Source organism: Protomyctophum bolini (assembly GCF_963924005.1).
Source record: "Protomyctophum bolini genome assembly, chromosome: 9".
Lineage (NCBI taxonomy): Eukaryota > Metazoa > Chordata > Actinopteri > Myctophiformes > Myctophidae > Protomyctophum > Protomyctophum bolini.
In genome coordinates this window covers 44,607,561-44,633,952 of record NC_137870.1, presented here as the reverse complement: position 1 = coordinate 44,633,952, position 26,392 = coordinate 44,607,561, and the positions used below count along the sequence as shown (strand labels likewise).

Below are 26,392 nucleotides of genomic sequence, written 5' to 3'. Positions count from 1 at the left end.
TTGGTCAAAATGCATCAAATTTGCTTTCTACAGTGTTTATGAATGTGGATATGTACAATGCATTTTATTAAGGATTAATGCATTATTAAAATAATGGATATTAACCCCTTCATGCCCGAAAACCCCCAAATCCCATAAAATATATATTTTGAGATCTAAATGCATCACATTAGCTTTCTAGAGTTTTTAATCATGAATGTGGATATGTACAATATATTTGATTTCAGAATAGGGGCATTTTTAAACCCCTTCATGCTTAAAAACAGCAAAACCCTATAAAAAACAATAATCATGAATGCAAAATAAATGGTTATTTTGGAAGTGGTCATGTCCACCACATACCCTTTCCTTTTAATGAACTCTTACAGGCTTATGTAAGTAAGTAAATTGTATGTATAGCACACAAAGACAGGCAAAATACAACAGAATAGTCAAACAAAAAAACAGGAACATACAATTGATCTAAGAAAAAATAACAACACATTAAAATAAACAACACACCCATTATGTTACATCAGGAAAAGCTATAAATAGCAAAGTTTTGAGTTGATTTTTTTTAATTGTCAACCGAGGCTGCGGATCTCAACACCTGTGGGAGGGCATTCCACAGTGTGGGCGCTATACTACATGAAAGGCTCTGTCACCTTTTGTTTTACGTAAGCCGGGTTTATAATTGTAAGCGAGAGCTTTTATTGAGAGGGAAAAGGAAGTTGTCGCCGCCTGTTCATCCTGTCTGGCGACTACAAAACAATACTACAACATGACGTAACCACATCATCCAGCCCCTGCTGCTCGGATCATACAGACTTTTGAAACAGAGACCAGGCTTTCCTCCGAGGCGGTGGAAAGCCTGGTGAGGCGAGGTTAATTGTATTGTATGTCTGTTTGGTATACCATCTACATCAGTTCACAGCTCATCACACCGATCACTCACTCACTCACTCACACACTCACTCACTCACTCACTCAAGTCACACCAGTTTGGAATCAGCAATCATCACCACACCCTAGTATAAAGCACAGCCCTTTTGTCTCAGTCAGTGAGGAGCGCACGTCACTGGCTGTGGCAGGTCTGTAGCCCAATTCTTCTAGAAACATTTTTACCATGTTACTCTTCACTGACCTGACGAAGATCTGTCAAGATCAAAACGTCTTTTTTCAATAAAGTAATTCTTTACCAATAGAATGGTGTGGTCTTTCAAAAATAGCAGAAAAATAGCAGACCTACAAGACCTATGAGCTTGTAGATCTGCTATTTTTCAATAGCTAAAGCATAACATAATGCTAACACCAAAAGGGGTTCCCGCCCCAAAATGGGTTAAAGGACCTATAACATAAAACTCAACTTTTTCAATTTCTTTTGTGTTTTTGGGGCTCCCATGTGTGTTTTCTATCCCCACAAATAACCAATTTTGAACAATCAGGCCTTCATGTCATATGGGTGTTTTAATGGAAATTGCTCTCAGAAACAGCTCGACTGATTTTGGCCTCATCGTGATGTCATCAATGTCACCCTACTTTGTATAATTCCTCCTTTTCTTCAGTCTTCAGTTGCAAATTTGCATTTCCACTTTGTTTACAATGTCCACCATTGTTGATTTTCCAAGCTGGCATGGAATGGAAACAAGCCTGGTTTTATCTAGCATGAGTATTATAATGACTCAAATATTAAATAATCTGCATATCAGCACCCTCTCCACCTCAGGACATTGTGGTACTGCAGCTAAAACTGCTTTCAAAGTCCAGAAAGAATTGACAAGGACTGGTTATATCAGAGTGGTGATTGAGGCTCAAACCATTAGAAATAACTTTGAGGGACATAGACAATATGATTATTAAATATTAAAAGTAGTTTTAAAATGCATGTTATTTGCGCTTTAAAGTTAAATCATGAAGGTATGCATAACAGGAAAAAAGTTACACATGTATGAATTATTGTGATTATAAGCTGTAGCCTACAGCAATTCATTTAAATGTATAGCTGTAATGATTTAATAATGATTTAAAAAAATCACACCTGTGTGAAGTGAGTGGTGGAGAAATGACAGTTACCGTGTGGGGGCCCCCGGGGGGTCCCTGGAACATGCAGACCCCCAGGAATGCGGCCAGGGGGCTGGCCCGGTTCCCGCAAGCCGCACCGTGTCCGAAACGGCCCACACATCCAGGAATGTGCCCAGGGGGCCGTTTCCGGCAAGCCGAAACGTTTGAGAAATGGTGAAAACCAACCAAGCTATTTTCGTGCTTGGATGGACAGACAGACCCAGGGACAGACATGGCTGTTTAATGGAGTGGTTGCACCACTCAAAATAAGCCAAATGTATTCAGCTGACTATGTTAATTTAATTTAGTGGACTAATTAAATGGGGTTATATACATGACCATGCACACATGTATGATGAATACATCTAGGAGAAAGTACATTTGATGGTTTTGATTTAAGTATCTTTGCATGCAATTCATAACTCTATATTTTTGTGGGAAATGTTTGGTGGATGTTTGGTGGACGCAGTACCACGCCGTGGGACCATAGACTGTGGGACCAGTACTTTTTTGACGTGCACGCGCAGGGACGGAACGGAACGGTGCATGTGCGTGGCGTGCACGCTAGAACGCGTCCCGTCTAGATCATAGACTGTAAAAAATATGGACAAAGCGTTCCGCGGGTCTAACATGAACATAAAATGAAGCCTGTCAGTCCTTAATTGCAATGGAAGTCGCCATCTTTCTAGATCCGTTTGGGCCCAGCTGGCCCATTGGCTGGCCCAGACAACGAGGCGGGACTTCCCCCCTTCTTCTTTGTTGGTTTTTATTTTGACTCGAGTGGGTGGGGGATCCCGTTCATAGACTGTAACGGTAGCCACGCCCCTCAGAACATGCGCGACTTTATGGTAATTTATTTTATAAATGGGACCATCATTTTCCAAAAAGAATATTATGACATTAGAAATGAGACTTTAAACTAGTGACTGGAAGCAAAAAGTATTCATGACCATGTTTATTAAGGTAATACAGTCTAGGTGAAGTTGGGCCCAAATACATGGACTTCTATGGGGCTATGGGTTTTTTTTTGAGCCCAATGACAGCGCCACAACAGGCCATTATATGAACTTTCATTTCCTTAGTGGCTTCACAAAATATCTGTCTGACTGCCCCCCTGGTCTAGATTCAAGAGAAGACGCACCTAATCATAACCTCGTCGTGTCAACAGACTTTCCAAGACGCACAAAGTACCCATGCAGTGGTCTAGGTTTACTTCACGCCGTGTCGAGTACCGTGCCGAATCAAATGGCTACTATACTTTGCATAACAACCGGACAGCTTTAACTGTTTATACCTGAGCGCACGGTAAGCATGCACACTTACCGCAGTAGGCGATGGCTCCAGTAGTAGGGTACTGCTGCTGTGCTGTGTGGTGTTCTGCACACAAGGATGCCTCCTCCAAAACAGATTCATTCGTCCAATTTACACTCAGAGCCTCAGACACTGCCATTATGTGATGTCAAGTTAACACGATTGTCACATATTTCAGCAGGTCACCAATTTCACCGTAACACCACCATGCTGGAGTGACCGAGTATTTGGCTTTAGTAGAGGCTTCAGTGTAATGACACAGTCACACAGACAGACATCAACATTTAGAAAAACAAATACCTTTTAGAATATGGTTAGAATATTCGTATGATGCCAAGTAAAGCAGTCTCAGGTCTTGACATGTTCCTGGGTGTAAATAAAATTAAATACAGATCCACGACAGGTTTGACAGCTAGCTAGCCAGCTCATAAAACAAAGTGATAGGGCTATCCGGTCCGGATGAGCCACTCGATCTCGGCACTGTCTAGTGAGCTAATCTAGTGAGCTAATTTAAGACTTCCGGTGGACGATCTCTTCAAAATAAGAGTACCCTCTAGAGTATTGAAAAAAAGTTTAATTTGCACATTAAAACTACAAATTAAGCATTTAAATGATGCTATAAGACACACATTATGTTTCTGTGTAAAAAATAAGTAATTAAATAACATAAAAAGTTATCTAAATGGATAAATGCTATTCACTGGAGTGCATGGACTTTATAAAGTGGACACTGGACAAAAGACGGAACTCTCTTGGTTTTATTATGGCAGCTTACCACAGGTCTCTGGGTTGTTATACCGCCACCTACTGTATACAGTGTTTCTGCTTGACCTATTGGAATACGGTATCTGTGCAAACTGATTTTACAGCAGTGGTTCTTAAAGTGGGGTCCGGGGACCCCCAGGGGTCCTTGATGGGAGTTCCAGAGGGTCCCCAGCTAAATGATAGTTCTGAACCAAATGGACCCTGGGTCTCTAACTCTGAGAGTGTAAATACGAATGGAACCATTTTAATTTCAAGGACCCCCCCAGTTTGACATGTATTTGGCTAAGGACCCTCTTTTAATGGCATCTCTGGGACTCTAATGTATACAGTAAACATCAATGTTAATTTAACTCTGAGAGTGTAGGCTACAAATGGACCCGCTATGGTCAATTTGGTTCCATTTGTAGCCTACACTACTCTCAGAGTTACAGATCGACCCATAAGGGTCCATTTGGTTCCAAACTATAATTTAGCTGGGGACCCCCTGGAACTCCAAGGACCCTCACCCCACTTTGGGAACCACTGCTTTGCCACACTAATTATAAACTCACGATTATGTCATGTATAGGGCCTATCAGTTTATCTAGAGAGAGCGTTTTCGCAGTGAGCTTAATAGAGAGAACTCTAGCAGCACATTTACATGACATGACTGCCATCTGGTGGCAGTGCATGGGGGGCACAGTCAGATTTCCTAGAGTCAGAACAAACCGGCACACGCAATTTGCACACCCAAGATTTGAGTCAAAAACGTTCGCTCTGAGAGATGTGATTTGCATGATTTATTTATTTTCCTGTCCTGCACACAAAGTGCCCAACCCTCATGGGATTATAAGACACCATTTCACATTTACCTTTACAGCATGTTTACATTATATTCATAATACATTAAATTACAACTCAGAGTTATGCAGTGTTCTGTCTTCAAGTTCTCTCCCAAGCCTTGACATATGAATTCAGCCACAACAAAAACTCCTTTGTCAAAACATACATCCATTTTTTCATATTTTAACTCAAGGGAATCCATACAAATAGAAGATATCTTATTAAAAAATATACGTCTCTTATGACTTATGTTATTACATCATATTTAGAGCAGTAAAACAAAAAAGTGGATTTCATTTTCAACAACAGAACAAGCCGTACTGTATATGGGCATACAAGGGGGATCTGGTCCCTATGCCCATGGTAATGTGCATACAGTGTTATATGGGACCGACCGACTTAAAACTTAAACCTCCACGAAGTGATGTGCGTATTCTACTATACCTATACCTTACACCTACCTCCTGGATCCTTGGGAAAAGAAGAAAAGACTGTTTATGTCTCTCTTTGAACTCTTACCTTTATTATCCTTTTGATGTCAACTTCTAAATAAATCCAGCCTGCGGGCGAACAGTGTATGTGTCTTGGTTTTGGGTCAAAGTGCGACAACATGTACCCACATCTGCCACTTTCCCAGGTGCCCACATTTCCCGAGTGCCGCGGATGTTTTCCCCCTTCTCCGTTTTGGTGCCCCCCACTCTACCAACCGATTCATGCAACAGAAGAAGCTAGCGGACACGTTTCATTCTACGGCGGACATACAAACCCGCCGTTCCGACCGCGAGACCATGGCGAGCGCGGCCCACAGAGGCGCCGCCGGCCACGACCAGAGGCGGAATCAGGGCGCAGGTCGCCGCCGAGGCCGCCGGCCGCCGTGCAGCCGGGCACCGAGCCCTGCAGCGCCGAGCCCAGCACCCACAGCGCCTTCTTCCTCCAGCTCCATATACGGCCCTGCCGCCCGGGACGCAGCCCGTCCACGGAAGTCCCCAGAAGTGCCACGTGGCGGCGTGGTGAGGGCCGACCTCCCTCGTGCAGAGCCAGCAGAACCTGCAGCCGGAGCAGGAGGCGCAGGTCACGTGGTTGCAGTTTTTGCGGCTGCTGCCGTCCGTCCTCGACCTGGACGATGTTGAAGGAGGAGCCGTCCACCGTCCGTCTTGATGGAGTAGGTGTAGGCCCGGGCCGCCGGCCATGTTGATGGTGTAGGTGTCGTCGTCGTCGTCGTCGCGTTCCTTGACGACGTCGTCGTCGGGGACGTTGTGGATGACGGCGGCGCACCGAGGACACGCCTTGTGAGAGGCCGCCGCCGCCACGCCACGGCATCCATGGACAAAGACTGCGCAAAGACTTTCTACTTCTTCTGCTATGTAAATTCTTCTTCTTCTTCTACTATGTAAATTATGTAAATGCTTCTTCTTCTTCTTCTTCGTGTAAAGACACTCTGCCACGGAGAGAATACATATACAGCATATATATGACTAACGTCACTGTGACGTAGTTCTGATCGGTCAACGGATGCATTCTGTCTGATGTCTGCCATTCCGTTCATTCTACGGTGGACCCGTATACGGGTATCTCATCATTCTACGTCGGACTTGCTCTAGAAGACTACACAGATCATTCTACGGTGGACTTTCTCTAGAAGACTACACAGATCAAATGACGAGATACCCGTACGATAATTGACTGGCCAATCGATCATTGGTGATTGGCTACGGATGTTGTGGATAGTTCCTATCCTTCAGTCGTTTCTTTCCGCCCTTCCTGAACTCCATGACGCCGATGGTGAGCTTCGACACGGCCGCGTCAAAGTTCTCCTCGGCCTCCACGACCGCGCGCTCTCCAGCTCGGCGCCCAGGTCGAAATCGGAGCCTGCGCACGGCAGCGGCCGAGTCCACGGCAGCATCGGGGGCAGAGTCCGGGTGTGTGCCAGCGGCCTCTCCGTGGTGTCTTTGAAGATCTCGTTCAGGAGGCGGAGCACGGCCACGCCGTCGCCCCAGGAATGTTCAAAGTTGACGGCCGCTTGGCCAGAACGAGGCTGAAGGATTTGTCGTACCAGCGGTTGCAGCCGTCCCCGTGCAGCATGTTGTGGGACATGTGGACGTCGTCCCGCATGCTCTCGTCGTCCAGACAGAGGCAGAAGAGGGCACTGTCGACGATCCGCAGCGGCGAGTAGCTTGTCCCTCAGTGTGGCCCACACGTCCCTGTTCTCGCTGGTCAGGACCCCGAAAGGAAAGGCGGGCGCGGGGGTAGGGTCGAAATGTAGCTGGTGTTCTTGTTGTTGTCGTCCCGAGCTACTAGTTCTTCGTTCAACTGTTTCCCCACACTGCTCATGAAGTCACGTGCCAGTTTCCCTGAACTGTTCGTCGTCCAACAGTGGCCTCTGTGCGGCCAAATATCTCTTAATTGTGTCTTCCAGTTTAGGGATAGGTAGTCTTGGCAAGCTCCTTTGATAGTGCATAGAGGGTACAATACTTTGATGCAAGTACTCCAGTGGAGGCCCATTTTGGCCCAGTGTTTCTGGAGAGGTAATTGCGCTTATTGATGACCAGTGCTTGACCAGTGCTTTGATCCTGAAGCATTTTAGACTGTGGGAAAAGAGAGGTAACCTCTTTACCATTCTCCCGCCTCTTCGATCTCTGCCGAGATTCACCAAGTTCCCATCCAAGGGAAAGAGGAGTTCCGTAGCCTTCTATTAGGTAATCTATATCTGTATTTGTGTCCCTTTATGCCTACATATGGAGATCACTGACATCATAACACTGATGTCATAGACTTCCCTTCAAGTAATATTAACAAGGATATCTCACACAAGTAGATCTTTCTTATCCTTGCCTGGGACCAAGGATAATTCTCAAGTATGATTCCAGGCCAGCTAAGTTGACGTGTGGCCTCATCCATCCATACATACCCTGATTTATATTATGTATTGTGTATGTGTGTATTGTAACCTCGGCTACATTGAAAATGAGGGCTTGCCCTCAATTCTACTTCAGAGTATAAATACAGATGATGATGAGGATTGGGAGATCTAAAGGTCAGAGGTCTTTTGAGTCTGTGACCGTTTCTCATGACCCTCTACCATTATTCCCAAGAAGAAAATACGGTATAAAAACAATAGGGGCCTTCGTTCCCCTCAGGCTTGGCTCCTAATGGTGCGACCTACTCCTCCCGTAAAATGAGCTGTGGTTTATATATTTGCCAGTGACTATTTTATTCATTACTTGCGCAAGCAGAGCGCGCAAGTAATCATTTCGCTTGGTCTCTTCGAAGTGAAGCCAAGTTTTTTTCAACCGTAAGTCTGTGCCTGGTTTGCTGGGACCAGTTACATATATGTAACTAAAAGTTACATATATGTAACTGGTCCCAGCAAACCAGGCACAGATTTACGGTTGAAAAAAACTTGGCTTCACTTTTTGGAACCAAGTAACCACAGTATACTGCTAATCAAATTACAACTACATACTCTGTATGTATCTCTTACGTCATCACTGACGTAAGTGTTTATATCACCGTAAGTCTGTGCCTGGTTTGCTGGGACCAGTTACATACGTATACACACCATGTACTCTGGTCCCAGTTCTCAACGATGACGTAATGTTGTAACTGGTCCCAGCAAACCAGGCACAGACTTACGGTTGAAAAAAACTTGGCTTCACTTTTTGGAACCAAGTAACCACAGTATACTGCTAATCAAATTACAACTACATACTCTGTATGTAGTTGTAATGTGATTTGTAATTTGTAAATCTGTGCCTGGTCTGCTGGGACCAGACTACACAGATGACCATATCTCTTACGTCATCACTGAGAGCTAGTCATATACACACCATGTACTCTGGTCCCAGTTCTCAACGATGACGTAATGTTGTAACTGGTCCCAGCAAACCAGGCACAGACTTACGGTTGAAAAAAACTTGGCTTCACTTTTTGGAACCAAGTAACCACAGTATACTGCTAATCAAATTCCAACTACATACTCTGTATGTAGTTGTAATATGATTTGTAATTTGTAAATCTGTGCCTGGTCTGCTGGGACCAGATGACCATATCTCTTACGTCATCACTGAGAGCTAGTCATACATATACACACCATGTACTCTGGTCCCAGTTCTCAACGATGACGTAATGTTGTAACTGGTCCCAGCAAACCAGGCACAGACTTACGGTTGAAAAAAACTTGGCTTCACTTTTTGGAACCAAGTAACCACAGTATACTGCTAATCAAATTACAACTACATACTCTGTATGTAGTTGTAATGTGATTTGTAATTTGTAAATCTGTGCCTGGTCTGCTGGGACCAGACTACACAGATGACCATATCTCTTACGTCATCACTGAGAGCTAGTCATATACACACCATGTACTCTGCTCCCAGTTCTCAACGATGACGTAATGTTGTAACTGGTCCCAGCAAACCAGGCACAGACTTACGGTTGAAAAAAACTTGGCTTCACTTTTTGGAACCAAGTAACCACAGTATACTGCTAATCAAATTACAACTACATACTCTGTATGTAGTTGTAATGTGATTTGTAATTTGTAAATCTGTGCCTGGTCTGCTGGGACCAGACTACACAGATGATCATATCTCTTACGTCATCACTGAGAGCTAGTCATACATATACACACCATGTACTCTGGTCCCAGTTCTCAACGATGACGTAATGTTGTAACTGGTCCCAGCAAACCAGGCACAGACTTACGGTTGAAAAAAACTTGGCTTCACTTTTTGGAACCAAGTAACCACAGTATACTGCTAATCAAATTACAACTACATACTCTGTATGTAGTTGTAATGTGATTTGTAATTTGTAAATCTGTGCCTGGTCTGCTGGGACCAGACTACACAGATGACCATATCTCTTACGTCATCACTGAGAGCTAGTCATATACACACCATGTACTCTGGTCCCAGTTATCAACGATGACGTAATGTTGTAACTGGTCCCATTAAACCAGGCACAGACTTACGGTTGAAAAAAACTTGGCTTCACTTTTTGGAACCAAGTAACCACAGTATACTGCTAATCAAATTACAACTACATACTCTGTATGTATCTCTTACGTCATCACTGACGTAAGTGTTTATATCACCGTAAGTCTGTGCCTGGTTTGCTGGGACCAGTTACATACGTATACACACCATGTACTCTGGTCCCAGTTCTCAACGATGACGTAATGTTGTAACTGGTCCCAGCAAACCAGGCACAGACTTACGGTTGAAAAAAACTTGGCTTCACTTTTTGGAACCAAGTAACCACAGTATACTGCTAATCAAATTACAACTACATACTCTGTATGTAGTTGTAATGTGATTTGTAATTTGTAAATCTGTGCCTGGTCTGCTGGGACCAGACTACACAGATGACCATATCTCTTACGTCATCACTGAGAGCTAGTCATATACACACCATGTACTCTGGTCCCAGTTCTCAACGATGACGTAATGTTGTAACTGGTCCCAGCAAACCAGGCACAGACTTACGGTTGAAAAAAACTTGGCTTCACTTTTTGGAACCAAGTAACCACAGTATACTGCTAATCAAATTCCAACTACATACTCTGTATGTAGTTGTAATATGATTTGTAATTTGTAAATCTGTGCCTGGTCTGCTGGGACCAGACTACACAGATGACCATATCTCTTACGTCATCACTGAGAGCTAGTCATACATATACACACCATGTACTCTGGTCCCAGTTCTCAACGATGACGTAATGTTGTAACTGGTCCCAGCAAACCAGGCACAGACTTACGGTTGAAAAAAACTTGGCTTCACTTTTTGGAACCAAGTAACCACAGTATACTGCTAATCAAATTACAACTACATACTCTGTATGTAGTTGTAATGTGATTTGTAATTTGTAAATCTGTGCCTGGTCTGCTGGGACCAGACTACACAGATGACCATATCTCTTACGTCATCACTGAGAGCTAGTCATATACACACCATGTACTCTGCTCCCAGTTCTCAACGATGACGTAATGTTGTAACTGGTCCCAGCAAACCAGGCACAGACTTACGGTTGAAAAAAACTTGGCTTCACTTTTTGGAACCAAGTAACCACAGTATACTGCTAATCAAATTACAACTACATACTCTGTATGTAGTTGTAATGTGATTTGTAATTTGTAAATCTGTGCCTGGTCTGCTGGGACCAGACTACACAGATGATCATATCTCTTACGTCATCACTGAGAGCTAGTCATACATATACACACCATGTACTCTGGTCCCAGTTCTCAACGATGACGTAATGTTGTAACTGGTCCCAGCAAACCAGGCACAGACTTACGGTTGAAAAAAACTTGGCTTCACTTTTTGGAACCAAGTAACCACAGTATACTGCTAATCAAATTACAACTACATACTCTGTATGTAGTTGTAATGTGATTTGTAATTTGTAAATCTGTGCCTGGTCTGCTGGGACCAGACTACACAGATGACCATATCTCTTACGTCATCACTGAGAGCTAGTCATATACACACCATGTACTCTGGTCCCAGTTATCAACGATGACGTAATGTTGTAACTGGTCCCATTAAACCAGGCACAGACTTACGGTTGAAAAAAACTTGGCTTCACTTTTTGGAACCAAGTAACCACAGTATACTGTAGGGCTGGGCGATATGGCAAAATCTCATATCACGATATAGAAAATATTTTATCACGATAACGATATACTCACGATATAGCAATTTTTTTGTAAATTCAATTAATTAATATATTGTTAACAATTTCACATGGTAAAATGCAGTTTGAAATGATATACTCAACAAATATAGGTATGGTACTAAATATTTCTTTTATTTAGAACCCTGGAGCAATAGAAAACACTACAGAACAGTAGTGATTTGAATATTTGCACTTTGTTTAAACACCAAGCGTGGTGCTGGTGCACACACACAGGTGCAAAAAAATCTGCTTAACATTCCACATTACAAAACAAATACCAAATGTAAAGTTGTAAACATTAAACAATCTGTTCTAATTCTTCCCATTCTCAGGCAGGTCTTACAGGTTAATTATAGCTTGGTAGAACCACTCCCCCTGCTGGACAAAGGCTAGGGGTATCAGAATATAGCTTTCAGCTGCCAAAAACAATTATAGGAACCTGAGTCCCTGACCCCAGTTTTGGTTTTCCTTCAGAAAACAGAACCACTGTTACATGAATATTACATCATTCATGACATGATGCACACACACACACACACACACACACACACACACACACACACACACACACACACTCATGCTGCTTGCACGCAAACAATTTTAAACAAAATTGTAAACTTTAAGTTTAAAGCTGCAGCTCAGCAAAATCAGGCTCACAGCCTCACAACAAAATAAATCTCTTAAGTTTGAACGGTAGGCCAGGCCTTAGCAGCAAACAGAAATACAGGCCTAGGCCCTAAACTGAGGTAAACAAAACTTCAAGTATAGCACATTGGATCACATCCAATTAAACATGTAAACAAAATAAGACTTGATAAAGTTGACACTGACATCATCTTTGCATATAGTTCTCAGTGACTCAGTCTTCAAAATCTAGGTTGCGTGCAAGGAATGTAAGCTCTTCTACTCTTGAGGGTTTCAGTGCTGCCCTCTGGCATGTCACAATGTTCCCACTGGTGCTGAAAGCCCGCTCTGAAGGGGAACTTGTGGCAGGGATGCATAGATATTTCTTTGCTAGCTTGGCCACTAGGGGAAAATGTGACTCGTTCTCCTGCCACCATTGTAGTGGCTCTATTTTTCGACCAACGGGCAGTAGGAGATAGAGGTTGATCTCGTTTTCAATGGCTTCTCTGCTTGAAGGGGCATGGCTTCGCTTCGCTGGTGTTTCAAAATCAAAGTAACTGCTTAAAGTTTTCTTTTTCTTCTTAGATGTAGGAACCTCCTCTGAATCTGGCTGATCCTGAGTGGCAGCAGCAGCTGATGGAAGGGCCTCTCCTTCCTGGGCCACCATCTTCTGCAGGTCTGCAGCAGCTCTCGTCTTTATGTAGCCCACCTTCTCTGGCTTGATGTATGTGGTTTTGAACCGAGGGTCAACAAGAGAAGCCATGTCAAGCAAATCCTGGGTTTCCTCGTCGTCATACTTCTCATTTAGGTATTTTAGTACACCTTCTTTGATGGTCGTGGTGAGCTCAGTGTCTTCATTCTTTTTCTGGAGTAGATCAGTGTTGAACAGATGGAGGACGGGTTTCAAGTAGGAAACACTTGGGTAAAGATCCCCAGACAAGGCATCCGTAAACTCCTTGAGAGGACTAAGAGCCCTGTTGATGGACTCCAGAACGTCTATGTCCTGCCAAGTTGGGACCAGGTGACGTACCTTCTTGTCGGCACGGAGGACCTGTGAGATGGCTTTCTCCTGCTCGAGCACCCTTTCAACCATGGCTTGCATAGAGCCCCACCTCGTAGGGGTTTCTGTGATCAGCTGATGAGTGGGCAAGGGTGGCATTTGATCTGCTTGAGCCTTGGCCAGCGCCTTTCTTCTCTTCCAGGAATTGGAGAACGCAAGCACAATCTTCTTGCAGACACCGACTGCTCGATCAACCTTGTCCAGTTTCAGACTATGCCCTGTGTAAATAAAGGAGAAGTAAATGTACAGTTCTATACCTATTTTTTAATACACATTTTACTTGTCCTCTACACTGTAGAGGACAAGTAAAATGTATTAATTTCATTCGTTTTATATTTATAGGTTCATATAAATGGACAGTTTGAGTATTTGTGTAAACACAAACATTGTGTAACTCAAACATTGAAGATAAAAGTGAGGACGCAAATTGTGATTGGCCATAATGAGATCATGTATTATGATGAATTGATAAGCGTGCCCCTCACTTCACATGGGTGTGATTTGTAGCTTTTAACTGGCTTTTTAACTATTGCAGGAAAATGTTGCCATTATGGGAGTTACTATAACAGTAACTGACAGTATACAAATGGACCTATATTCTATTTGTATTATTGTATATTGTCTGTAGTTATTTTAATAATTTTTAAGTCTAGGTATTTATTACTGTACTATGAAATGAACTGATATATATATATATATATATACATGCATTTTTAGCATTTATATTAAATCTATATGCATATTTTTTGATTGATACACTTTGTCACTTACCGATGGCTAAATGAAGACGGTGGCCAAAGCACTGTAGGCGTGTCATTTCATTCAGCTGAAAGGCAAGGATGTTGTTGGATGCGTTGTCTGTAGTGACACAGACAAGGTGATCCTCCTCCAGTCCCCACGACTCGAGAGCCTCTGTGAAACCTTTGGCTATGTTTTCTCCAGTGTGCTCATCTGGGAAATAACTCGTCTGTAAACACCGACTGCGGAGGTTCCACGTTGGGTCGATGTAGTGTGCCGTCAGACTCATATATGGATGGGTCGCTCGGCTCGACCACATGTCAGTTGTTGCAGAGTAAAACATGCCGTTGCTAATCTCCCTCTCCACTTTGCCTCTGCACTCGGCATATAAACGAGAGACAAACTTATTCATGTATTTTCGGCTGGGTATTTCGTATCTAGGATCGAGCTTTTTCATCATCGCCTTAAACCCCCGTTTCTCCAGCGTGTAGATCGGAACGCTGTCTAAACAGATGTGATGGGCAACACCCATAGTAATCTCCTTCCATCTTCGGGAGTCATGGGTATATGGTGTGCCACGGCAAAATGACTCTTGCAACGTCTGTGTCTGGGGCTTTTTCTTCTGAACGTCAGGCCCTGGTTTTGCTGCCTTCAAACGTTGACTCTCGCTGTATTCTTTGTCGTGATTCTTTTTCAGGTGATAAAATAAGTTAGTCGTGTTGGAATCCGCCGATGGGACCGGTGAGCGGCAGACTTTACACAATACTGTGGTCTGGTCCGTGTCCGTCTTTTTAAATCCAAACCACTTCCATACAATGGAAGACGTTGCCCCTCTTTTAGGTGCAAGCTCCTCGGCTTGTGGTCGTGTTGGCTCACTTGGCTGGTCATCTTCTTTTTCATTATTATTATTACCGTCAGCTATCGCAGCGTCACCCTCCATGTCGTTTGTTTTCAGTGCGGTCAGCTGCTGGGAATGCCGTATATAAGCGCTGTGACGTAAAATACTGCCGTAAACACTGCCGTAAAGCGAAACGGCGATATAAACGATATAGCTTATTTTTCGTGATAGACATTTTCTATCGAAAATACGATATATATCGTCATATCGCCCAGGCCTAGTATACTGCTAATCAAATTACAACTACATACTCTGTATGTAGTTGTAATTTCATCGTCATCACTGTCATACATACATATACACTCATACATATACACACCATGTACTCTGGTCCCAGTTCTCAACGATGACGTAATGTTGTAACTGGTCCCAGCAAACCAGGCACAGACTTACGGTTGAAAAAAACTTGGCTTCACTTTTTGGAACCAAGTAACCACAGTATACTGCTAATCAAATTACAACTACATACTCTGTATGTAGTTGTAATGTGATTTGTAATTTGTATTTTAAAACAATTGACAAGTAATAAAATAATTATACTGTATAATATATCTTAATTCAGTTTATATACCTTTTTTTTCCATCACATATCAATGATTCATTTTTCTGTAAAAAAGTAGTTAGGTAGCAAATAGTTACACGTAATGATTATACATTTCAAACGTTCCTTCACAGAGATACTGAGATATGATAGTTTCCAGCGGTCGAAAGTACTTGCGCGCTCTGCTTGCGCACTAGTAGGCCATTTATGGCCTACTAGTGTGCAACAAGCAAGTATGCACTCGGCAGAGTGCAGTTCTAGTTTATTAATGTATTTGTTTGTTTGTTTGTTTATTTTCTGTTCCTGTTGGTCATGGCTGCCAGATCCCACCTGATATCAAGTGGGAGTTCTGACTGCTCCAGACCGTACTGAAGAACCGCTAACTTGGATAAAGTCTTCAGACTAGGACTCAAGTCCAAGATGTACAGGTCATCCGGTGTGTTGAGATCCCATCCCCCGAAGATGATGACACAGTCTCCCACCATGCAACAGCACATCCCAGGCATCCCTGAACGTGGGCCTTTCCCCTTGGGCTCAACCTGCCTCCAGGAGAAGGTCTCTGGAATGAATTTCCACAGATCACTGAAGATCTGGCTAGACTTTTCACCACCAATTATGTACAGCTCTCCATTGTAGGCAAAGGCTGAATGAAACCTGCGTTCCTCTGTGAGCAGCTGTGTAGACGGTGCACTCAGCCAGAGATTGGTCTTTGTGTCAAACACTCTGACGCTGTTGTAATAGTTCCTCTGTCGCTCTCTGCCTGCAAATACAAACATGCTTGTGCCAATGACGGTGGCAGAGTGACCCGACGAAGCAGCCGTAGGAGTGACTCCTGCGTTAACTAAAGCCCAGGACATCGCGGCGGTGTCCAACTTGTACATGCTATCCGTGCGTCCCATCCGGGTGTACCCCGCATGGATATACATGACCTTCCCCAGCACACAGGCCGAGTGGTTATACCTCGCCTCTGGAACAGCCCCGCCGGAACTCTCGGGCCTCAACCATTTGTGGGCGTCGGCATCGAATGCGTAAAGCCGGTTGCAGTAAGGCCTCCCTCCCCAGACGTATATTATCGCATCTTCTTCTATCAGGACAGCTGTGTGTCCCCTGCGGCCGGAAGGGACCCCCGGGGGACGTTCTCCTCTTCTAGTTGTCTCTTCTGGGGGCAACTTTGTCCAACGAAAAGACACTGTGTTGAAGATGTGCACGTCGTCCCGATCACTGTCGTCGTCCCAGAAGTCTACAAAGCAGAACACCTCGTGCTCCACTGTGACGGCAGCAGAACCGTACGCTGCCGGAGCTCCGTCCAGATGCGACGTCCAGCGGAGCATTTCTCACGCCACGGATCGAGTTGGGTTTGCCTTAAGACTCTCTGTAAAACAGTCGAGTCCTAAATGCTTATAGAATTTGGTTCAGTGGGACAAACTGTCACACAGAGTTGTATACAACCACACAGAAGATGAGTTGGGTTGGCCAATCAGGAAAGCTGACTACTGTTGATCCCCCTTATATAGAACATTGAAATATTATGTTCAGCAGTGTTGATGAAAAGCTTTGATGGGGAAGTCACAACTGGCTACATAATCGTTCGGTAAAATGTTTCTAAATAGAGGTCGTATTTGTTCGATGGTTCATTTTCAAGGACATGGTTGTGATGATGGCATTGTGACGTCGTGTGTGTGATGATGTCATTACTCCAACTGACTGACATCAGGGTGATGTAGTCTGAAAACCCACCTTTTCAGACTCCATCATGGCCCGTAGCACAGACTTAGATAGCATTATAGCAGATAGCCTGGCTAAAATATCGATCATCAAATGATTCGTCTGACTGGAACACATATAAACATTTAAGGAACACATGTAAAACCAAAACTAGAAATGCAGAAGCAAATTTCTACAAGGACTGTCTAAATAATGATTTCAACAACCCCAAAAAATTCTGGAACAGAATTAATAACATTTAATAAAACAAGTAAAACTCCAAATCTCTTTAAGATCAATGACGGGCTAACTGGCGATCCTTCCATAATAGCCAATGCTTTTAGTCACCACTTCTCCTCTGTTTGCAGCTCCCAATCTCATGCCCCCCCGAATAATCCCAGAGTTGGTAGCTCCTTCTCTTTTGCCAAAATCACTCCAACTGATGTCGAACTGGCAATCCAGGAGTTACGGTCAGGTGCTGCTGGTCCTGATGGTTTAGAGATCAAATTCCTGAAAATTGCACCTCATATTCTCTCATTCCCACTCTCTCATTTATTTAATCTTTCTTTATCAACATGTGAAATTCCGTCAATCTGGAAATGTGTCAGTGTCACCCGCCTACATAAAGCTGGAGATCCTCATGATCTCAACAACTATAGACCAATTTCTATTATAAATAGCACAGTAAAGATTTTTGAAAAGTTAATCTTTAAACAACTCTCCAAGTATGCCAATAACTTTCACATTCTATCTCCATTTCAATCTGGCTTCAGACCCAATTTTTCCACCACTACAACACTCCTAAAATTTACAAATGATATGTTTTCATCATTCGAAAACGGCATGCACACAGGTGCTATATTTATCGACCTTACCAAGGCATTCGATCTTGTAGACCACTACCTACTCCTCGACAAATTATACTCCATTGGTCTCTCCCGAGAATCAGTTCTCTGGTTTAATTCATATCTCCATCTTAGACGTCAGTGTGTCTCGTTTCAGGGGAACCGATCTGAATTTAAAATTATAGAGAAAGGCGTACCTGGGGCCTCTGCTTTTCTCCATTTTTATTAATGACCTACCCACAATCTGTTCCGATTGCCAAATTCAATTATATGCCGATGACACAGTCATCTACGCATCAAATTCTGACATTGCCCAAATCCAGTGTACATTACAGGCTGACTTTGATGCAGTTCAAAGATGGTTCCATCTCAACAAGCTGATATTAAACAAAAATAAATCTGTTAGCATGCTCTTTTCCACAAGACCAACTTCTTTGCCTCTAGCAATTACATTTGCTGACGGCACACAGCTCGAAATGGTTGACAAATTTAAATATCTCGGCCTCTGGCTCGACCCTCAACTGACATTCGAGCCTCACATCACCTCTGTTATCCAGAAAGTTAATTTCAGTCTGAAAATGTTATATCGATCAATTAACTGTTTCACCCTTCAGGTCAGGAAAATAATCATCTCTCAACTAATTCTCCCTATCTTAGACTATGCTGACATTGTTTACCAAAATACCTCCGATACACACCTCTATCCCCTCAACGTAACATACAACAATCTCTGTAGATTTATACTGAGGTGTCCCTATATGACCCACCACTGTACCCTGTACGAGTCCCTCAACTGGCTAACACCAAAAGCTCGAAGACACTCTCACTGGCTTCTATTTATCTTTAAATGCATACACTTCAATTACCCGGAATACTTAAAACAATATCTACGTCCCTTCAGCTCACCATACAACCTGAGGCACACTGACCATCTTTACCTTACAGTCCCCACCAACATCAGAAAAGTAGTTGGTCGGCGTGCTTTTAAATTTAAAGCTCCTGTCGACTGGAACAATCTCCCCAGTTCCCTCAGATCCATTAACTCCTTCAATATTTTTTAAGTGTCTATCTTTACCCATCTCCAAATACCATGCTCCTGCTTCTAAATGCCTCCTATTGTTTGGATTGTTCTCTCTCTCCCTACATCATGTGGCAAATGTACTATTTACTATTTTCAAGTGCATGTTTGTACTCTGTCATGATGTATTGACAATGTTGTTAATGCATTCTCACGTCTGTCATGATGCTCGGCCTGATGTTCTTCCGATGTATGTTCATCATCTTGTATACTATACCATATTGACTTATTGATACAGTGTTGGGGGTTAATAGGTGGGATGGGAGCAGCTAGTTTTGGGAGAGCTTTGTTGTTTGTTAAACACGATTTAAACGTCAAACAGCACACGAAGCCATCAACTTTGTTGTGGTTTAGACGAAATTCGAATACGTTGCACGGTTTGCCCGCTATCGCAGTTCAAAGTGTGTTTGGTCTGAGCAAAAATCTCGACTCACAGTGTCGCACGCCCAGAGACCAGCTCAGAGTGAGAAGCCACTGTGAAGACTGTACCGAAATTCTCAGAACAAATCGTCCTCACGGCCAAAATATTAACTTTACACGCATGGGTTTCGGTAATTTTGTAGCCACACTCGTCCTCTTTCACCCAATGTCACAAAGATAGCCCAGATGCATACGGTACGTGAACTACAGCCCTGAAAGCGACAGGTGTACCATCATAATGTGTCATAAAGCTCCATGTTAACTGCCTGAATGAGTCAGCAATTTTTTCATCACAAACACAATTTCTTAACTCGCTCTTATAACCACGTTTTTTATCGTACCAATACCACGGTCGCACACGGCGTACCTCAATGTCTCGGGTCACTCACGGCGAAAACAAAAATCGCATTCGACTTTTACTTTTTGCGATAGAGCAATTTGTTCGGACCGTATGTCTGAACGAATTCTCTCATTGAGTCAGTGTGGTTTTAACTTTCAATAAATTAGCCATGTGAAAATGATACATTGTTAATGATTCAAGGTGAAGTTGACCACCTCTCACACACGCACGCACACGAACGCGCACGCACACACACACACACACACACACACACACACACACACACACACACACACACACACACACATTGAAAGTCAATGGAGACAATTGGGGAAACACGTAACTCTGTCATTTCTCAACCGTTTCAGACGCGGGGTGGCTCGCCGGAACCGGGCCCTGAGCGCGCGCACACACACACACAGACACACACACACACACACACACACACACACACACAAACCCTGTCTTCCTATTGGCTGGCCTTTACACAGCTCTAACTTTGCATGCTGCAAGCAAACACATGAATACATGGACGTTAAAAGGCCATTTCACCCACTTCCAAGTGTCGTGGCCACTCGAGACCTGCACCAATCGACTCAGCGTCACCGAATTAGTTAAAGGGAAGGGTCACAAAAGGGTTAGGGTGAGAGTTAAGGATAAAAAAAACCCTTAAAGATTTTTTTTATTTTCAAAATTCCAAAAAACGACTTTGTTTACAAATTTCACCCACCCCTAGTGGACGAACCAAAGGGCCCTCAAGGACGCTGAAGTATCCTATGGATTCACAAGCCTTTGAACTATACTCTAACATGCGTTTGGTTACTGTGGGATGCTCATACCCTGAGTTACAGGCCGATGAAGGCGAACATCGGGAAAATCGGGATTGTCTTTTAAAGGCTCAAATAAAATCGCACATGGTTGTAATAAATATTAAAAAAATCATCATGAAAAGATCTTTAAATTGGCACTTTGAGATCTGCTCTTTCTTGGACTTGTTATAAACAAAAGCGCACAGGATTAATTATCCTAACCGATTTTTACATGTCTTCACTCTAACAATTTTAGCTCCCCAACCAAACGACGCACAGTAATGAAACCTGTATTATAAATTAACTAGTGGCTTTGCAATGGGACCACTTTTGGCGTGATTGGTGCTTCCTGGACCGAACGGCAGCCTATACAGTTTCAAAACTTCACTTTTCAAAAATGTAAACAAAATGTCCAAAATGGCGGATCGACTCTGATTGGCCGCTCGACACTCTAAGCATGCTGGGTAATGGTTAAATAAACTAAATCAATTAATTTCACCCACTTCCACACATCGTACAGAGAAGAGAATAATATATCTGTGATGGGCTTTCAACCCTCCATCTGCTCGGCACATAAAATCGAGAATTATAAAAAGATTATAAACGTTAGCGTGGGGGCTATTACCATACTATAATATAGGACCCAAAAAATACATTATTTATGCGAGAATATCTTAATGCAAATTAAAGCGAATGCTTTGTGCGTTTTGAGAAGCCTTTCTTTCACTGTTTGAAGTAATTCAAGTCATTCAATTCAATTCAAGTCATTAAAGTCATTTAAAAAATAAAATCACATCATAAAAAGATTCGGCATAGCCTATATACTGATAAAAAAAAAATTGCAAAGTTTTATTCTCCTATGTGGGGGGATAATTCCTTTGCCTTTTCTTGCCGTGGCTCAGACAAATATTTTTTAATTTATATGATTTCATCTTTATTCAGCACCCTTTCTTTTTGCAAAGTGTTATTCTCCTATGTGGGGGGATAATTCCTTTGCCGTTTCCTGCCGTGGCTTTAATTTATATTATTACAACATATCTTGCTTGGATGTGAGCAGACCGTACTGGTCAAAACTCAAAAGCAGTCATTAATCCCAGCCATGCTGTTAAAATGAGTCTGTTTTGGGTCCAAACACTCCTGTCTCAAAACATGAAACCACATGTTATGATGTTGGGCCACAAAAACTAAAACAAACCAATTCAAGCCTTCAGTGCCACTGCCTCTATATATACAAAACATAGAAACGTCATTACCGTACTTAACTGTTATTCAGTGACCGCATGTCTCTGCCAGTGAAGGCTTACACTAGCCCCGCAAGCAGAACCCAAATGTAGTAAAGTTTCTGACACTTTGATTACTTTACCCATTGGGTCCTGTTTCACGCTGGGCTGCCGCCAGTTACGCACACACACGTGTAAACACGCCATGAGAAACGATTCTGCGCGCTTTTACCATGTTTTTTCATGTGTTGACTTACGAATGTGCGAACTATAAGTACCTTACATACCATACCGACACATCTCCTGTGTCGCGGAAGCCGTTAAGTATTTTTAATCCATGATTGATTAAAAATGTCGCTTCTTCCTACCTTGTTTATTGACACCTCATTGTACCGCCTATCTGGCTAGCTAGTGGTGCTATAGCTATGACGGAGCAGATCAGAGGCAGGGACGTAGCCCGCAAAGCCAACCGCACATCGGGAGGCGGTACAATAAACGGTAAATAAACAAGAAGAAATCAAAGCGACATTTTTAATCAAACATGGATTAAAAATACTTAACGGCTTCCGCGACACAGGAGATTTTATCAGAGGTATGTAAGGTACTTATAGTTCGCACATTCGTAAGCAAACACAGGAAACAACGTGGTAATAGCGCGCCGATCGACGAAACGATGAGTTTGTTTATATCCGCGTTCCAACAATCGCATTAGAAAAGCTTAGCATGGCCAGGAACCCTATATAAAGCGACAATCAAATTTCATAAAAGCTTTATGTAGGGTTCCGAGAGGGGCTAGGCTTACACAAACCCTGACTCACAGCCAGGAAGCCGTATTTTTAGACCCAACAATGGACGCATACTGCAGAAGTTGTGAATCGGTAGCGAGGCGGAGGGACCCGAGGTCTAGCAAAATTAGCAGAACAGAGAAGTGTTCACAACACAGACTGATCATCACACACTGAAGGAGAATGAGCCGTGTCGAAAAACCCCTACACATAACCACGCCTCCAGCAACAGATTCAGGAGTTCTACATGCTCAAACAGAAATGAGAATAGCTTCAGTGATTTTTGTTTTCTAAAAGAAAATAAAGTTTCTCACACAATCACTCTCTCTCTGTGCTCCCGTCTGCTCACTCTGCTGGTAGCAAGAAAGAGCGACATGAGCCTATAAGCAAAAGCAAGCCTAGTGCTGCTTCTGCGTCTGCAGTCACTAGCTGCTAGCACATCTGTTAGCACTGTTGCTAACAGAGGCTATCGCTGCTGTTCATGCCCCCCCACAAACATTTGGTGCGACATCACATGCATTTAGTCATGCCTGGTACAGCACACTACTCGGTTAAAAAATACTCATGTTTCCGTTTCCCCTGTCGGAAATATAGCAGTGTTGGTAATGAAAGGGATGTTGTTTTTACCGTGTGTGGGTCTACACTGCAGTAGGCTATGGTAGACCTAATCTAGTGTAAAAATACCCAGGACTGTTGTATAGAATTGAGTTATTGTCTAACAAGTGCTGAAGGTTAAAAAGTACATTTTGTGCTGGATGCTGTTGGCAGATTTGATCCATCGTAACTCCTGAAACAAAGCAATTATTATGGAAACACAGGACTACAAATAAAGCCTTCAGTACAAAACAGAACTTAATGATGAAATTAGGGCTGTCAAAATAACTGGAGTTTAAAAATGTAACGCAATTAATCCATGACCCGCCCCATGCATCCCATCCACTATGATGGGGAAAAAAACTGTTATTGCCATAAATGGCTAAACTATTTACACAGAGACTCTAATCACAGAGACACACCATCCTGCCACACTGCATTGTTATAAAGAATAACACATACATATTATGTAAATGTATATATCCGCCTTATCTTTCCATTGCCACAACAATACACAGAAAAAACATGGCATATTTTTGGACATGGTTCGAATGGGGATTCATTTTTAAGCTGAAGTGATTATTCTCATTACAAATTGTAATCATTTGACAGCCCTAGAAGAAATGTCATTGGGGCGTCGGTGGTTCAGACGTTCGAACCCGGGCTCAAGTGTCCTTGAGCAAGACTCTGAACCCCTGATTGCTCCTGATGTGCAGGTTGGTGCCTTGCATGGTTTCCTCTGGCATCGGTGTGTGAATGGGTGAATGCATATCTATGTAAAGTGCCTTGGATTAAAGGCACTTAATGTGGCCCTCGGGTTAATATCAGAATACTGATATATTATTGATTTGCAAACATGACGGAAGGGGGGCCCAAATACTTGTGCGATGTTCTTCTGGTACAAACTGGTCTATCAGGCAGTCTGTCACTCACCGCCACCTAGCAACTTGGTATGCACATTATAGCGTTTTCATGTGCGTGTTCGTGTAACTGGTTTCCAATGCAGTTACTTGTTCACGTTTATTATTTGGATTAGGGCTGGGACTTTAAATGATTCATTTCAATTACAGAAACAATGACGCTATAAAAAAAACGAATGCATTTTAGTCGCACTTACGTTTTTGCACCACAGAACCTCTCACGGGACAATTGGAGAAGATGCCGATCAGCATGGCCCAGTTGATAGGAAATTTAATATTTTAAAAGAAAATCACTCATTGATTCACTCGTCTACCAAAACGTTTTTATTGAAAAGTCAAATCACTTATCATTTGATTCCAGGTAGCTTGGTGATTCGCCCCAAGGACTGGAAACCAAAACTTTGCCATTCATATGCCTGCAATCTGTAAAAAAAAAAAAAAAAGTATAGGCTACACATTAATAGTTTGCAGAAGTGCAATGTACCACCACCATTTTCCAATCAAACTCTACAGCAGTTGAAGCAAACGAGGCATCGATTGTAAGATTCAACGACGGTAAAAGGCTGGGCTGCTGCTACGCTAACATTAGCCTGCCTGCCTGGTTGGTGTAATCAGATAGCATTAGCTACAGCCGTGCTGTGCTGTGCTGTGTCGGTCTGCACTGCAGCAGCTCGAGCCGGCCGGAGTACTAAACACGTTTTTAGGAGGAGAAATGGGTCTTCGTGGGTATCCCCAAACACCCACCACGAAGAGGGCAAAGGTAAAAGTAATATCTCTTTTCCTGCTGTCTTACCATTTTGATGCAGTCAAAGTCACGTACGATGTAGTCGAGTCACTCGGCAATTCTCCCTCTGCACAATGTAGGAGGCGGGACTTCCTGTTGGAATATAGAGGCCTTGCACCGACGTCACAAAGTGGGCGGTACCGCGCCCCGCGGCCATGATGGAGATACTCCTGTTGTAAACAAACCGTGGAGTCATTCATTCAGTTTTTAATCACTGAAATGCATCAGCGATGTCAAAACAACAACAATAGAGCCCTATGTGTCTATTGTCTAATGGTGGACATCGACCACTGCACCACCTGTCACCACACTTACCTGCCATTGTGCTGCTGATAGTCAGCTCTGAGCGAGACGGACAGATTCATTCCAAACACAGGGCTTTGTGTGGGACATTGAACTCCAAGGTCATGATTCCACTTCATAAATAAAATAGTAACAATATAATTTTGAGTATTTAAATAAAATACAAGTTGTACTTCAGGGGTTTTCAAGTGAAATATGTTGGGTCTTATATTCAGGCTTTTCTGGAGAGAAGGAATGTGTAATGGAAATTCTTTCATAGGAAGGACATTGAACTCCAAGGTCACTGCAGTGAAGGACATTGAACTCCAAGGTCACTGCAGTGAAGGACATTGAACTCCAAGGTCACTGCAGTGAAGGACATTGAACTCCAAGGTCACTGCAGTGAAGGACTCGGGGCTCTGTGTGGGACATTTAACTCCAAGGTCACTGTCCCTTGTAGTTAGTAGGTATCCCTCCCATGTTGTAATGGACAGTGGGCAGCACTGGGACGTACAGCTGAAATAGGCGCGCCCATAACCCCCGGTAGCGATAATCGTGTTCTTGGCTCTGAAGCGGTGGATAGATCCAAGGTCACTGCAGTGAAGGGCATTGAACTCCAAGGTCACTGCAGTCTTCCTCCAACTCCTCCTCTCCCCACCTAAGGCTGTAGGAACCAACCATAGACTGTAAAAGAATATGGACAAAGCGGTACTAGCTTGTCTGTACATAACATTGTCAAGTACAGTAATTGCATTGTCAAAGTGTGTGTGCACGTACATGTGTCAAGATGTACAAACGCATCTTTTATCTGAATCCATTAGTCGGAATGAAAGGACAGTAGCTGGGAATGTTCCGACAGATTTGGCAAAACTGCTAAAAAAAGAAGAAGAAAAAGAATGGCAATAGTAAATATAGTTCTAAGATACAAAATGAGTACATTGTGTGTCCCATGACAAAACGTTAAGTTTGGTGACACCCATTTGTAACTTTAAATCATATCATTATGAAGTCAACCCATTTTGGGCGGGAACCCCATTTTGGTGTTAGCATTATGTTATGCTTTAGCTATTGAAAAATAGCAGATCTACAAGATTGTAGCATGCCACCGAGTGGCGCGCTACGAGCTTGTAGGT

General features: G+C 43.0%; 1 protein-coding gene across 3 annotated transcripts in view; it reads right to left on the bottom strand.

Annotated features, from left to right (window-relative positions):
• Nucleotides 1-3,785, bottom strand: part of LOC308320994 (TRPM8 channel-associated factor homolog) — a 34,948-nt gene extending 31,163 nt beyond the window's left edge. Inside the window, exon 1 of one of the 3 annotated variants that reach the window (XM_080771756.1) lies at nt 3,652-3,785. Coding sequence is in view for 1 of the 3 variants with exons in the window: in XM_080771753.1 (XP_080627879.1) it covers nt 3,335-3,453 (119 nt within the window). In the remaining 2 variants the exon portion in view is untranslated. Of the gene's footprint in view, nt 1-3,334; nt 3,571-3,651 lie in introns of those variants that run through there. The other 2 variants (XM_080771753.1, XM_080771757.1) reach the window with 2 other exon arrangements.
• Nucleotides 3,786-26,392: the final 22,607 nt, after the last annotated feature.